Here is a 16,272-nt window from a genome sequence, read left to right as displayed (position 1 = left end):
GTAATCTGTCCAATTTTCCCAAAACCATTTATTAAAGAGACTGTCTTGACTCCATTGTATACTCTTGCCTCCTTTGTCAAATATTAATTGAGCATAATGGCTTGAGTTGAACTCTGGGTTCTCTGTTCTGCTCCATCGGTCTATGGTATGTCTGTTCTTGTGCCAGTACCAAGCAGTTTTGAGAACAGTGGCTTTGTAGTATAGCTTGATATCTGGTATTGTGATCCCTCCAACTTTGTTTTTCTTTCTCAAGATTGCTGGAGCTATTCGGGTCCTTTTTATTCCAGATGAATTTTTGGAGAGTTTTTTCTAGGTTTGTGAAATATGTCATTGGTATTTTAATATTGATTGCATCGAATCTATAGATTGTTTTGGGTAGTATGGACATTTTAATGATGTTGATTCTTCCAATCCATGAACACAATATATTCTTCCATTTGTTTATGTCTTCCTTTCTATCACTTTTTTCAGCATCCTGTAATTTTCTGAGTATAGGTCCTTTACCTCCTTGGTTAAATTTATTCCTAGGTATCTTAATTTTTTTTTGTCACAATGGTAAATTGAATTGTGTTTTTTTGTTATTTTTTTTTTTTGGTTTTAGTTTTTGTTTTTTAGTTTCTCTTTCTGTGAGTTCATTATTGGTATATAAAAAGCCATAGATTTCTGGGTGTTAATTTTGTATCCTGCTACATTGCCGAACTCATTTATTAGTTCTAGTAGATTTTTGATGGAGTTCATAGGGTTTTCTATGTACAATATCACGTCATCTACAAATAATGACAGTTTTACTTATTCTTTTCCAATTTGGATGCCTTTTATTTCATCTTCTTGTCTATGCCTTTTATTTTATCTTCTTGTCTATGCCTTTTATTTCATCTTCATTGCTATGGCTATAATATGTATACCTTTTATTTCTTCTTGTCTGATAACTATGGCTAGTACTTCCAGTACTATGTAGAACAGGGGTGGGGCATTCCTTTCTTGTTCCTGTTCTTAGGGGAAATGGTTTTAGTTTTTGCCCATTGAGTTGGGGCATGTTTTTCTCCTCATTTTGACTGCCTCTGTGTTTGTTTCTGTGTATTAGGTAGAATTGCAATGTCTCCCCATCTTGGTAGGGTGGCCTTATGTAGTAGGTGTCCAGTGGGACCCAGTGATGCAGTCTCCCTGATGACCTGAGCTGGTTGTTCCAGGGATGTCCATTGGTGGGTCATGTGAGCCCTACTGTTGTAGCTGAGTCTGAATTGCTATTGGCCTGTCTGCGTGGGGCTGACCCTAAGGCTGGTGACTGTGCGGACTGACCCTGATCACAATGTATGACCTGCTGTGCAGGTACCGACCCCATGAAGCAGAATTTGCCTCAGCTGATTCTCGTGCCTGCTGAGATCTCCCTTTAGATATGCCACATGTGAAGCTAATTGGACCCTGCTCTGATGTTTTCTGAAGCTGGCCCCCAGGTGTGTTGGTTTTGGGGCCTCTTAGGACTCTGGTACAGGTCAATATCAGATTTTGCCTGTGATTGATCCTGGGCAATCTTTTTGGAGCTATAAAGTGATCCACAAGGTATAGCTACCTCTGCTGAGGCTGGGTGTGCGTGGGAAGGACCAAGCTTTGCACCAAGGCTGGCTTCCACCAGTACCAAACCTGGGTGTTGGTCAGACAAAGGCCTACGGTACCTTAGATCTTCGGCCAGCTGCCTCTTCACCTGTTGGCTCCCTGTTCAGCTGTTACTGAAAGAGCCTTTGGCAATCCTGGAGTTGTGTAAAGTAGGCTTTCAGTGAGTCACCAGGAAGGGGCAGTGTTCACCAGGCTGATACAGATTTAAACTTGGTGCCACTGTTGGGTCTGAGGCCATTCAACACAAGTCCACAGACCTTTGTGGTGGGGTGGAGCCTCAGGGTGTCATCAGGAAGAGGCAAGAATAGTTTATCAGGCCCAAGATTTGGCTATGTGATGGAGGTCTCTGCACCAGTCAGGTATGCGGGGGAAAAGTGGGCCATTCCTAGAGCCACAGAACTCAAGTCTGGAGTGGAAACCCTGTGGAAATCCTGAGCTCAAGAGGGTGGGGCCCCCAGGAGTCTGGAGAATGGGGCTATTAGATCTCCCAGGAAGGGTTGTCATTGGTCAGGCTCATGGGAAGGTATAGGGAATGTCTCCCACCCCAGAGCCACACAACTCAGTCTCTGATACCCCCCTGAGTTTGCCTGTACCTCTATACCCCAGGCAGCTGACTCTTCCACAGGGTGTGAATTCCATAGGGGAGGGTGACAGGGAGGAGGAAGGATGGAGCTATTGCATTCCCCAGGCTGATACCATATGGAAGGGAGTGCTAGACCCAAGAAAGATGGTGTCTGCAACTGAGGGACTCAGCACAGGGACCTTGAGGGCTGTCTCCTTCAGCTCGCTCCCTAGAGCCGTACAACCCAGTCTCTCCTCGCACAACACTATTCTATTCCCAGCCACCCTCCCTCCATTGGAGCTCAAGGTGAGTGGCTATGGATGAGATTTTTTGCTGGCCTTTTAAAAGGGAATCTGACTTGCGTCTGTCCCTGGTGGGCAGAATCCCTGCTGATTTTCACAGCCAGATGTTATGTGGTCTCCTCTGCTGGGCTCTGGTCCTCTGGGCTTGGGAGCCAGGGATGGGGTTGAGACCGCACACTCCTAAGGGGAGCCTTTACAGCTGAGATATTCCTCTGGATTCTTAGGCACTGCATGTGGGTACGCGGCTAGACCTTTAACTGTCTCCCCTACTCTATCAGTATCAAAGTGGCTTCTGTAAAACCTCACTTATAAGATTTCTTTTTAGCTAGTCTTCAGTTTGTGACTCAGGTTGACTGTTCTATATTAACTGTAATTCCAGTTTGATCCTGGGAGTAGGTCAGTGTAACTTCCACCTACTCCACTGCCATCCTGGATCTCTTTAGATGTGTTTTTAATGTTAGTGAAACACAGCCACATGGTAACTTTAATGTTAGAAATATACACTTTTGACAGTTAAAGGATTTACACTATTATTTAAATTTAATTCTTAGTATTCACATCATCTCCTTGTTTCTATTATTCTCTTCTATAACCTCCTTTTAAAACCAATGATGATGAATTGGTGTTTTATAAAACCTTAAAATTCTCAGAAATTCCTTAGCTTTTTCATCGTAGAAACTATCACTGGTAATTTCATTCTGTACAGGCTTTTCATTTCATATACATTATCTACATTCAGCTCAATTTAGTTAATCATTTGCAAGTTATGACAAACATACACAGTACTTAATATTTTCCCATAAAACCCCCTTGCCTGCTTTTTAAAGCTTTAATCTAGACTGTCTGTTTACAGAGCTGATGCATGCAAAGTTATTTTCCTGGTGATGCTTGCACAGTTAGTTCCCAAACATTTCAGTACACTGAGGTTACATATGTGATTCTTTTAAGTGGCTTCTAATGTTTCTATAACCTGATAAAATGCTATTAATCCTTTGTAGCCACTTTTTAAACAGTACTTTGTGTGCTGAAAACAAATACAGAAATTCAAAGCAATTTTATGTGAAGTAATATTATCTTGACACCACAGCACAAGTTCATTCTTTCAATAAAAGTGTTGGTGAATCCTGTGAGGGAAATAAAATGTATCATCGTTTATGCTGTGTAAATGCAAAAGTTAAAAAACACACAACTCATGCATTGCTTATGTTTTTGTGATTTGCATGATCTGGTCAAGTGACAGTTGCACATTATCTTCTCAGATGTTTAATAGATTTAGGGGGAAGTTGGAATGACCTCGGGATGATCTCTCAAGTCCAGCTGCTTAATTCTGAATTCTATTTAATAACAGTTTGTGAAATCAGCACATCTCTTCAGAACTCTCCCCTGGGTTGCAAGTGATCAAAACGACAAAACCATAATGACAAGACTGTTAGATAGGTTTAACAGAAAGGGGATTCTAAAAACTCATCCACTATAGTACTGCACACTGGAAGACCATATCTTTTATTAAAATTTTCACAAATACAAAAGCATCACTGAAAAAAAATACTGGATATATATATTCTCAGATTCCTGGAAAATCATCAAAAATTTATTGGCTTTACATTTCATTACATACAAATGCTTAAAACATTAAATAGAACAAAAATATCAGTTTTTGCATGAACAATATCCTTCATATTTTTCATCCATATGTTTTCATTCAGGCATTTGTCTGCTTGTAAAGGATCTGCTAATAAATGTTTCCTAATTTCAGCTTCCTGGCCATGGGAGTGATATGATCTGTGTCATGTAAAATTTGATAGCTTGAAATGTCTGTTCAAATTTCAAGTGTATCTTGCCTTTTCCGTAGCAAGAGCCAGCCTGCGGATGTTAGATATGCAACCAGCTGCAGCTTCCTGGAGGTCCTGATCAGGGGACCCAACCATGTGCAGTAGAAGCTGTCACACATAAGGAGGGGAGAAGGAAAATAAGAATAAAACTGTTAATCTAGAGACATAAAGTTAGGCCATAGAATACTTTTAAATATTAAATATTTTTTAAAGTCACCAAAAAGAGGTACAAGAAAGTCTGTTTGAGCAAATCCAAACATAGACGATGTTTAGTCAGATGCAGGAAATTTTCATGAAATTCTTACTTTTTTCTTTTCTGGAGCTGAGCTAGACAAGTTTCTCCTTTCTTTGGTCATCTAACTGCTATTGATTCTACTTTAAAATTTCTCTTGCATTCTTTTTGGCTTGCCCACTTCCTGCGATAAGCCAACATATGCCTAGTGCATCCTCTTAGATTTAATCTCTGCATTCAATTTCACCCGATCATGTCACAACATAATTATATCAGTCCCTTAATGGAGATTATCATTGACTCTCAATGCTAGCTAGAGGCCAGTCTACTAACCTTAAAGAATTTTTGTTCTCTGGCCTCAGTTTACCCTTCTAGTCATTTGTCTTTCTCCTGCTCTATTTTGTACTCCAAGGTCACACTTCCCAATTTCTCTTGCCTCGATTGAAGCTAACCCTCTACCTAAAATGCACCTCCATCTTCTTCTCTGGCTTTCTAAATTTTAACCATCTTTCATGACCTAACTTTTTGACAACACTTCCAGATTTCCATCAAACAAAATGCCATTTCTCTCTCAGCAATTGGCTCAAATGTATGTTGCTATACTTAAATTCCTCCATTCTTCAAAGATACTGGGATTTATGCTTTCTGTTCTTTAGATTGCAAACTCTGAAACTTAGAGTACCATATAGTGCCTTATGCATAGGAGATGTCCAATAAATTTCAAATAAATGAATTAGAACTTTTTAGATGTGTCATTCATTAACATAATTAGTAGTTCTAATGAAGATTTAACATTTAATTGAGTCATATATTACCTAAACAGTAATATTTGAGTGAAAGTGTGGATAATGTTAGAAAATAAGGGTGATTTGAAAGGAAAGAAATACTGTAAGGAGAAATACTGTGAAACAGCTTAAATATGGCCAGATTAGGAGTTTGGCTTTTATTCTAAATGTAACACAGAAAAAATTTTAAGCACTTTAATCAAGAGAGTTGACATGATCAAATTTGTATTTTTGAAAGATGTCTTTTATGGCAACTTAAAGAATATGTAGAGAGGAGAGACTGAAGGGTACTGTAATACTTCAAGCTACAGGAATCAGGAATAGCATTGGAAGGAAGGAATTCAAGGAGTATTCAGAGACTAAACTATTCAACAAATGGCCCCAGGACAGTTGGTTATCCAAATAGAAGAACATAAAAATGGTAATCTCATATTATACACAAACATCAGTTCCAGGTGGATTAATAATTTAAATAAGAAAGGAAAAATATAAAACATTTAGAAGGTTGTGTGTGAGAAAACCTTGATCAAGGGGTCTGGGAGGATGTCTGGTTTCTCAGTTCCTTGACTTCCCCATTGTCAATGATCTTTACCACATTCTAGTCCCCCACTTCCAGGGTTACACCTGGTTTTTATTTTTCATCACTCTCCACAGTCTCACCTTCAAAATCTCTAATCACAATTGTTACTCCTATGATTTCGTCATTGAACTTACTAGCTTATTCTCATCACAACCTCTAGTCCATTGGCTTATATATGTTTTTTGTTTTGTTTTTAACCATCTCCTGTCTTCACTTCCTCTACAACCAGTTTAGATTCCACAGTACATCTTTTCAATTATTCTCTTACCAGTTCCTTGATATCCATCCAATACAACCATAACCAACTCTGTCTTTCCAAAGCCCTCACTAATAGCTGAGCCCTAATGGAGTCAATATGTATACAACAAGACAAATCCAATCTCAAATGAATTCTCACCACTGCCCAGTAATCTAAATATGTCTCTCTTTCATATGTTACTTCCCCGCTCTTTTCAATGCCTACTTCAAATCTTCTTCATTCTTTTCTAATCTCCAACTCCTCTTTATAGTCCCCATTCTCAGCAGATAACCTTTAAGGGCTTCTTCATAAACTTGATAGAAGCCTTCAGACGGGAACTACTTTAGCCAAATCTGCAAATCTACCTGCATCTTAACCCAGCTCCTCCCAACCTCCTTCCTGATGTCTCTTTCCTTCTACCCAAGGTCCATTATTCCACTTGTATCATCCAGTCTCCTTTTCCTTGGGACATTTTACCACCATGTATTCTGTCTCTTATTACCTTTTCTTTAACCTCTCCTTTCTACAGATTCCTTCCCATCATCATTTAAAAGCAGGTTTCCATATCTTAAAAAAACAACACCCCCCTACCACCACCACCTGCAAAAAGAACCTACCATTCGACTCATTTTCTTCCCTTCATAGTCAAATTTCTTTAGAGACTTGTCTAAACTGTCTTTGGTTTTAAGCTCCATTTAACTCTCTAGGTTTGCTTCTGCTTTCACCTCTCCATTGAAACAGTCCTCTCGAAGGTCATCAATAACTTCCATGTTGCAAAGAGCAATAGATACTTTCGAGTACTTCTCTTATTTGGCCCCTTAACAGAGTTTAATATAATTGACTTTCTCCTTTCTGAAATTGTCTCTGCTTCTTATTACCATAGTCTCTTGGTTTTCTCTGTCTCCATTTGTCCTCATCTTTCCACAATTCAATTCATTGATGGCTCTTTATCTTTCTCCCAACCAGAAATCTTTAAAGTTTCTTAGAACAAATTCCTTTTCTGTCTTCATTCTGTTCTCTCTTCCTAGATGGTTTCTTTCACTGCCTGACTTTGAATACCATTCAGGTGGAATCATTTTCTAAATTTATATCTCCACCTCAGAAGCTTCTTTTTAATGCTTCTTAGATATCTCTACTTGGAAGTCTCACAGTTATCTCAAACTTCATATTCCAAATGAAGTTTTAAATGTTTTCTCTCTAAACTTGAATCCCATATCAGTAATAGCTATCATCACTTAGCTGCTCAAGCCAGGAATCTCCTTGCCTCATACTTAACCCCCAATCTTATCTTCTTTGCACTCCATCAAACAAATTACCATATTCACTTCTCTCTATTGCTCTATATTGCTTCTCTCTATTGTCACTGCCACTCACCATCCCTGGAAAGCTTACCACAGCTTTTCACTGTCTTTCTATTCTTTCTTTTTGCCCCCCCCCCCCATAATTGGTCATTTATTTATACTGCTTCCAGACTAACTTCCTAAATTGTGAAGTTCACCAATAAGGGGGAAAATTCTAGAGATTAAAAAGATGGGACATAACCATTCTTCTGAGATACAAGAGAAAGAAATATTCTCTTCCGCATGAAGGAAACAGGGCCATTCAGAGAGCCTCATGCCTTGTGAATTTTGCATTGTTAATGTAATTAAACAAGGAGGCCATTAGACGAAGTGGCTCTAGTGCCTTGGTAGGCTATGTAAGCAACCCAAAATCTAAACTAGAGTCAACACATGCAATCTGAGAAAATGAAACCTAAGGACAACCAATCACCAACAGCCAACTAGGCTTTCCCAAATAGGGCAGCCATTTAAGCTATCACTAATCAAATAATTTCTATACTATGCCTCTGCGTCTTCTCTATAAAAACCCACCTCTCTCATGTTGGTGGAGGATTTTTAAAAAGTTTAACAGTGTGTGGTTTTGCTCTCTATTTTCAAGAGAGTGAAACTAGGACTAAAATTACTTTCAACTGCTACTTGGTTGCTGGGCTTTTGTGTCTCTGACGGCATTTCCATGTCATGACTGGACCATGACATAGCTTGGCTATATACAGGTTATGCATTTGAATCTCATAAACCCAGGGCCCAGAACAAAGTAAGTGCTCCATAAATGCTGTTCATTATCATGGTGATTATTTCACCAGTTCTGAAGTCTGATTCTGGCATTTACTCCCTGGAGCCCAGCCCTGGTTAGTTTTGGAAGAATGAGGAAGCCGAAATTTTGGCTCAGAGGTCAGTGTAGCACCTGGCAGCATTTACTCCAGGCCCCACCTCATTTCTGGTTGACCTCAATGGGTACCAATGACCCAGGTTTCACTTGGCATCAGCGATTGCTATCACCACCTTGCACAGCTCCCTTAGAAAGCAGCCCCTAGGCCAGATGCGTGCCCAAATGCCTGTATTTTGCTTATACTCCTTCATATATATAACTGTTGTTTGGGGATCCCCTCTGACTTTCCAAGTCAGTTGCATTTATTCCCAAACCCTTGATGCTCGTTACATAATTTCATGTTACACAAATCAATAAAGTGTGAGTGAGGAAGGTGCTAGTCATAGCATTTGGCTTGTCGTTGACCTCTCGGGGTTCCACAGAGAGCCTGCAGCACGGTGGCTATTTCAGGAGGCAGCTAGACAAGGGTTGCTGAGGGGAGCATACACTGTGCACTCACATGCTTGATGTTAGAATACAATGTTTAAGCAATGCAGGACCCTTTTAATGACTCTAATCTATCAATTATCTATTATCTAACTTCTAGTCCTAAATGCAATAAAAGGGCTACTACTCTTCGAGAAAGTAATTTTGCCTACATTTCTTGCATGAACCATAAGCCTTTATTCTATATTTCATATGGTGGTGAGTGAATGAATGTATACAGCCTAAAAACTTGTCCAGTGGAGCCCAGCAGTCTAGTATTTTAAAGGTCTAAAGTATAGACAAGAGGGAGATTTAAAAGAAAATAGGTAAAAGGAGAAAATTAGGGCATAGAATGGTACATGTGGTGGGCAGTCAGAGTTGCTTCCTTAAGTGTACCTCAAGTGACTTATTAGCATTAGGCACACAGGTTACCTGATGTTTGCACAACGTGAAATTATTTTATTAGCAACCAAACTTACTACATTCTGAGCACTGTGATTTAATCTTTACTGATTAATTTATCCTGCTCTGCCCATTTTCCCTAGCAAGGAACATTCTCAACTAATACAGTGTTGGAAGTATAGAATATTTGTGTGTTCAGGGTATGAATGGCTCTATATTTGAGAAGCACTCCCAGGATCCTCTTTGGTTATGCTGTTATTTGAATTGTTTTTCCTGAATTTTATTTTGTTGTCAATGAATGTTACTTATTGCTTCTTTATACATTGAGAGGCTAGGTAGCTAATGCTTCTTTATAAACTGAATAAGAGCATAATATTTTCCCAAACCACCATCTGAACAACAGGTACTATGTAGTATGTGTCTTGGTTTAGAATTGGGCTAAGGAATATGTGCTTTTGTTTTTCTTAAAAGCATCACAAGCAAACTAGAGCTCTCAGAAGAATGCTTTTAAAACAAATACACACATCACATAACAGAAACATAGTACAGAATCCTGCACTGGATAGGCAGCGAACAGAAAGTAAAGAGCAGCACATGTTTCAAATCACTAACACCCGGGCAAGGGGAAAAGGAGTACTTTTCTTCGGAAAGTGAGATGCAAATTAGGAACAAGTGATTATGGAATTGATACACATTGTTTGGTATATATTTTTTTATCTGTAGACTTTTTCCAACTATTAATACATTATTAATATTATAAGGGGGGAAAATACCTCAGGTTTAACTTTTTGACATATTTGTTCCTTTCAAAAAGCTTTCTTTTTTTAATCCGTCCTCTCCCCCAAGTGCACCCGAGGACTTTAACTTTATTGGAAGTTTCATATATACACTGGAGAGAAACTAGCCCTCTTGCTTTAAAACTTAATTGCATAGGGCACTTTAAACCATCATTCAAACACATAACTTTTTACAACGTTGGCATGAATGAGGACATGGGAGGGGCACACAGCGTGGTTTGTGGATTGGGCTGACTCAATACTTCCTCCATTGTCAAAGACTTTGATCTCAAGGCCCATGCCCTAAGTATTCGCTGTAATCCCTGATTGAGCCCCTGGAAGGTGAGACCCATGGTAGCATGAGGATCGCTGTCTGCATTCAGTTCTTACTTTTATATCTAACAGTTTCTGATATTATGTAATATTTCAGTTACATGAGAAATATGTACCAACTTGAGTGATAACAGATTTTCTAGTGGTTTGACTCAACATTGTTTGGGTGAATACAGACTAGAAATAAGAGTTTTAATTAGAGCCAGAAATACATGCCTGCACAGAGAACTTAGGGGGTTTTCCAGAAAGATCTTGCATTCCTTGGAGATGATTCAAACTGTGAGTGCATTTGCTGTTTTCCAGTTTGCACGGCCCTGCGGCGTGGCTGCAGCACTTGTGCACAGCCGGGTAACAAGGAATGCACTTGGACTCCTGTCTGCCTGCACAGTGGCTGCCCTGCTGTCCACAGCTGGGCTGGGCTGCTGTGGCAGTGGGAACTACACGGCAGTTTTACTTTCACATCCTGACTCTGAGCCTTGGTAATGCATTTCATACGACAGCTCAGCAGAGCCATGGGCCTCAGCACATTTTACATTCGCTGATTGGAGCAAAGCCTTTGATTGGTCAGTGAAGTGAATCAAGGGGCTTGCCTTTCAGTGGGGTCTGCCTCTGGTGACAGGAGTGCCTGCCTGTCTGTGTGATCCCAGGTCCACCTCCGCAATGCTTGAAGGGGGTTCTACTTGTTGCATGGAATGCCAGTCTGTGCAGATATTAGCTCACACCTGAGTAAGTTTGTCCTCTTGTCTTTCGTCCACATTGTCTTTTCATGAGCCTTCCACTAGAGAGCTTTTGTGTGCCCTCTGCCTCCTTTTCTGCCCCCCCCCCCCCCACACCCAGACCCACACGAGGGACATACTCCTCTCCCCCCCCCCCCCCCACACACACACAGTCCCACACATATTGGAGTGTTGGGTCTAGAGTACTGGGTGGTATGAATAGAATATATAACAGAGCTCTAACAACCTTCTTCTAAAGAATGCTAGAAATGGAGAATGACTTGATTACTGGCTGGATGGGAAGATTAAGGGGCTCTGCAATTGACTTTACGTTAGAGGAAGTCTCTGCATGCCCTGGGCAGAAGCTCATAGTATCATTTGGAATGGCTTCAAGTTGCTTTTAAACTTACTGTATTATAAAGTTCTCAGAATGAGGCCTGGCACACAGTAACTGCTTTCCAGTTGTTAGCCATTATTAGTTGAGTGAAAAACACACGTCAGGCACTGTACACTAAACCTGATGCCTGTAACAAGTGCCAAAATGTGTTGAGTGTTAACTGGCATGATTGACCTTCTCATGAAGAAGTCAGGTTGCTGCTACTCAGTGGAGGCTGGGGGTCATGTGGATGGGCACCTCTGTATAAAGAATGCCAAGAGGCCCTGAGGGGAAGCTCTGCAGGACTGGGTCTCTGAGCCCCGATCAAGTCCTGCTTTTGTGATATGTTCCAGGAGGCCCTTCTGGAGAAATGAGTGAGCCCCAAGAGACAGGGCTCACAGCAGTCTGGGCCTCTGGCAGGCAGTGCTATGCACTGGATACTGCAGGTCTTGTAGAAATACAGTATCAGGAACAGACTGCTTTATGTTTTCTGCTTTGGGTTTTCCTAAGACTTTCCTCTGGTTCTTAGTAGCAGGTCAAAGAACATTTCTGTGGGGTAAAGTGGTCCAGGAAATAGAGTAGTCAGCAACTTTATCTTATGCAGTCCATGTCTTATCCGGCAGGTCCTGGAATAATGTCATTTTGTTAAAAATGTTGATGAGATGCTGTAGGAACTTAACTATTGTTTAACCAATTAAAGTTGTTTTGTGACATTTCACTTTAAGTCACAGAGCCTATCAGGTGACAAACAGAGTGGAATTAGGTAGATATATTTGTGACTCGTCCAAAATATGTTTTCAGTTCTGACCTAAACTCAGATCATTTGACTGCCTGCTTTGACATCTCCACTTAGATATAAAAATGCACCTAAAATTTCACACGGACAAAGCTGAACTCCTTATCCTCCATGCAAAAACCTGCTTTTACCACGGGCCCCCTATCTCAACTAAGGTCAACTCATCTTTCCAGTTCTTGGGCCAAAAACTTTTCAGTATTCTTGACTTCTCTCTTTCTCTCATAGCCCTTATCCAAGCCATGAACAAAACCTGTTGGCTCTGCCTTCAAAATGTATCCAGAATCTGACCTCTTCTCATAGCCTCCACTGCCATGATCAGATTCACTATCATCTCTTGCCTGAATTTAATGATTAGGCCAAATTTTTTATATTCCTGAAGATCTGAAGCTGATATTGAAGGTACAGCCTGGCACTTTCTAAGAACTGACAAATGTAGTACTTGACCTGAAAGTTGTTGCCGTTGCTGTAATGTATATTCCTTTCCATCACTCCAACCCTCAATTTTTTTTTTACACAATGACCTTATAAGAATGTTCTTGTTTTGGTTTTGTTTGATTGCTGTAGAAGTTAGAAGGGAGGGGAAGAAAAAAAGGTTGAGTTCCAAATTTAGGCCAGCTCCACGTAAGCTAGGAACAGCATGCTTACAAGAGCAAAATAATATGTAACCCAAAGCAAATGATCAGAAGCTGGAGATGACTGTGATGATGTATAGAATCCCCCACAATTAGACTTTGCCTTGGGCATGGAAAGCACAGGGAAGAGGGGTTCAGCCAATATTTCTTATATGATAAGAGGAATGGCAGTCTTAGCTAACATCTAAGCTACTGAATACTTTTTGGTAATGTGAGTAAAACTGTGGCTTAAAATGACATCTACAAAAATACACAACAAAAAGCAGTTTGACCCAGACGGTTACCTCTCTGCAGCCTCAGACCTTGACCTCCTAAATTCTGTCAATCTTTACCTCTGCTCCACATTCATTGGTCAACCATTCTCATGGTTATACCTGGACCTTATTAATACAGTTCCATCTCTGCCTCTAATAGCCCTCTTTCAGAAATTCCCGGATGTTAACTAGGATTATTGTGGTGATCATCTCATAATATATAAAAATATCTAATCATAATGTTCTATATATGAAAAGAATATAATTTTACATGCCAATTACAGTTCAATTAAAAGCAAGAAATTCCATGCTCTGAAAGAGACGGAATGAGATCAAGAACTGGGAGGTACTTATCTATACTATTTACACCCTCCTTGCTGTGGGCTTACACTCCATGGTCTATCATTTCAACTGTGTTAGGTCACTAGGTTTAGCTCTCTTCTACTATTTTTCTGTCATACCAATATTACAAATTGAAATCTAGGACCTCAGGCGGACTTCTGAATCATGCTCACAAATTGATGCAAAGGCACACATGTTCACAATCTGACATCTCTGCTGGCTCCCAACTCTGCCCGACAATCCATCTAGGTGTCTTTCTCAACTTTCATTCTCCACAGCAGCTATTTAAAACCTTCTCTACTCTTCTCAAATTACCTACCCCGCAACTTCAGTTCTCTCACTCTCAGCTTGTGTTTTTGCCTCCTACTTGAAGGGGAAAATAAAAATCGCAGAAAGGGAAATCACCCAGCTCCCAGGATTTCCGTCGCAAGTGTATCCACCCCTTCCTCTTTGCCGTCTGTCTTATACAAGAAGTGACTCTCCTCCAGCCTAAATTCAGTTCTTTGCCTCAAGCTCTGTATTTACCTACCTCCTATCTCCTCTGGGTGCTGACTTCCTTATGGCCACTCCTGCCTCCCTTTCATCCTGCTCGTGCCAATTAGCATTTAAACATGCTCACACAGAAAACAGAGACAAAAGTGAAAACCACCAAAGTTCTCTTCCCTTCCAGCTATCATCTCCATTTTTTTTTCTTGGCTAAACTTTTTCAACGAGTGGCCTCCACTTGCTGCCTCAATTTCTTTACATCAGTTTCATGCTTATCAGGAATCACTTTTGTATGAATCCAGTGGGCACTTTCGGTTCCTGTGTTACTTTTCTCTTGACTTCTTTAGATTTGCCCTGATTTGTTTGGATATTTTCCCTTTAATACTCTTTTTTTGTAGAATCCTCTTTCTTTGCCCATCATGGAGGTTTTGGCTCAGGATAAAATGGCATGTCCATCAGCCCTATCCCTTTTTTTGTTGCTCTCTGTACACCCTCAAAGAGAAATGTCATCCTCTCGCATTATTTCATGAACCATGGCCCTCAGATCTATATTTTCAAGGCTTCATATACTTATCAAACTATATATATATATGTGATATCATAAAGATATATCACGTCTCCGCTTTGTATTTTCCAAGATGTTCAAAGACAATATGTCCCAAATAAAATCTCATTTTCCTCTACAAGCAGATTGCTTCTATAATCCAGTCATCCAACCTAGACATTTAAGTGTCTTCTCTCTACCCTCTTCTGTGTTCTTCTCATCCAAAAAGATCACCAAGTCCTATTGTTTTTAACTTCCAAATATCTTAGATCCACCCATTTCTCTCTATTTTCAGTGCTTATGGCCTTTGTGGAAGCCATCGTTGTCTCTTTCTGAACTGCTGCCTAACTCTTCTTCTGTCCCTGTCCCCATCTACTCTGAAAATAGAATAACTTCTGAAAGGCATTTTGGGACCAACTGACTCCCCTACTCAAAATATGTCAATGACTCCCCAATGCCCCAGACATAAAAATCTAGTTTCCCAAATGGGTTCTCAGCAGGTGGCAGTTGATATTTTCCCCTCTGTTATCTTTAGCTTTTCTTTTTTTTCAGTGAACATATATTACCTATTTCACTTAAAAAATTATAACAAGCCCCTGGCTGGGTGGCTCAGTTGTTTGGAGCATCATCCCATTTACCAGAAGGTTGCAGGTTCGATTCCCAGTCAGGGCACACACCTCGGTTGTGGATTTGAGCCCTAGTCAGGGCACATATGAGAAGCAACTAATCAATGTTTCTCTCTCATATTGATGTTTCTCTCCCGCTCTCCCTAAAAACAATAAACAGATCCTTGGGTAAGGATTTTTAGAAAAGCTACAACAGAAAGAAGTAAGGCCTGCAAAGGAAATGAGTGATTGAAAGGTAGTAGGAGGACCAGAGGACTGTGGGATCACAGGAACAAAGGAAGGGTGGCATTTTAAGGAAATGGTGAGGTCAACACTATAATTTGCCTTGGAGAGATTAAGTAAATTGAGAACTGAAAAGAGCCCATTGGATTTGGACATTTGGAAATCCATGGTGGATGTGATCAACTGACAGGGCATTAAGAAATGAGCAAGGAGGCAAAGTGAGATTAAGAGGGAACATGCATAAGTTAGAGGGAATAGCCAATGTTAGAATTTCCAGCTTTGGAGAGATAAGATGGGATCATGAGTACAGTAGGTAGAAATATCCAGGAGAAGAAATACTCAAAGACCAGAGAGAAGATGTTTACACTGAATGTGCTAGTAGCTACAGGTACGTTTGTAACTGTGAGATAAGAATTTAAGGTATTTTCTGCCTATAACCTCAATTTTCTTTTTAATATTGAAACAAATTCATATGCGTGATATCTATACTTAATAAAGATAGGTTTACAATTGATAATTTAACATAGAAATATTTTAAAACAATTAAAAATACTCCATTTATTAGCTAACAATTACCTTAGTTATATAAAGAAGTTGTCCATAGAAGGATTTTTAAAAATGTTATCTTTATTATTGAAAGTATTACAGTTGTCCCCTCATTTACCCACTCAATCCCTCCCTCCAGGCCTACACCGCACTATTGTCTGTGTCTATGGGCTATGCATATCCTATCTAATAAAAGAGAAACATGGTAATTAGCCGTACTTCCGCTACCCTTCCCATTGGCTAATCAGGGCGATATGCAAATTAACTGCCAGCCAAGATGGCGGCCGGCAGCCAGGCAGCTTGAAACTAACATGAGGCTTGCTTGCTTCAGTGACGGAGGGAACCCACGTTCCCCACCTGCCTTGCCGGCCTCTGAGCCTGCAGTTTGAAACATTGTAACAAATATAGAAGCTAAACAAAACCCCAGAAACCTACTCTCAGT

The 16,272-nt window shown here is 40.1% G+C and overlaps 1 protein-coding gene across 1 annotated transcript in view; it reads right to left on the bottom strand.

Annotated features, from left to right (window-relative positions):
• Positions 1 to 3,985: 3,985 nt before the first annotated feature.
• Positions 3,986 to 16,272, bottom strand: part of LOC107183181 (armadillo repeat-containing protein 4-like) — a gene marked incomplete at its 5' end in the record, with an annotated part of 60,647 nt that continues 48,360 nt past the window's right edge. Inside the window, one exon of the mRNA XM_015564361.1 lies at positions 3,986 to 4,418. Within this exon, the coding sequence (XP_015419847.1) occupies positions 4,305 to 4,418 (114 nt within the window). The remainder of the gene's footprint in view (positions 4,419 to 16,272) is intronic.

The sequence above is a fragment of the Myotis davidii genome, unplaced genomic scaffold (genome assembly GCF_000327345.1).
Source record: "Myotis davidii unplaced genomic scaffold, ASM32734v1 scaffold501, whole genome shotgun sequence".
Taxonomy (NCBI): Eukaryota; Metazoa; Chordata; class Mammalia; order Chiroptera; family Vespertilionidae; genus Myotis; species Myotis davidii.
The sequence above is the reverse complement of the archived record's forward strand: the minus strand, read 5'-3'. Positions and strand labels throughout refer to the sequence as shown.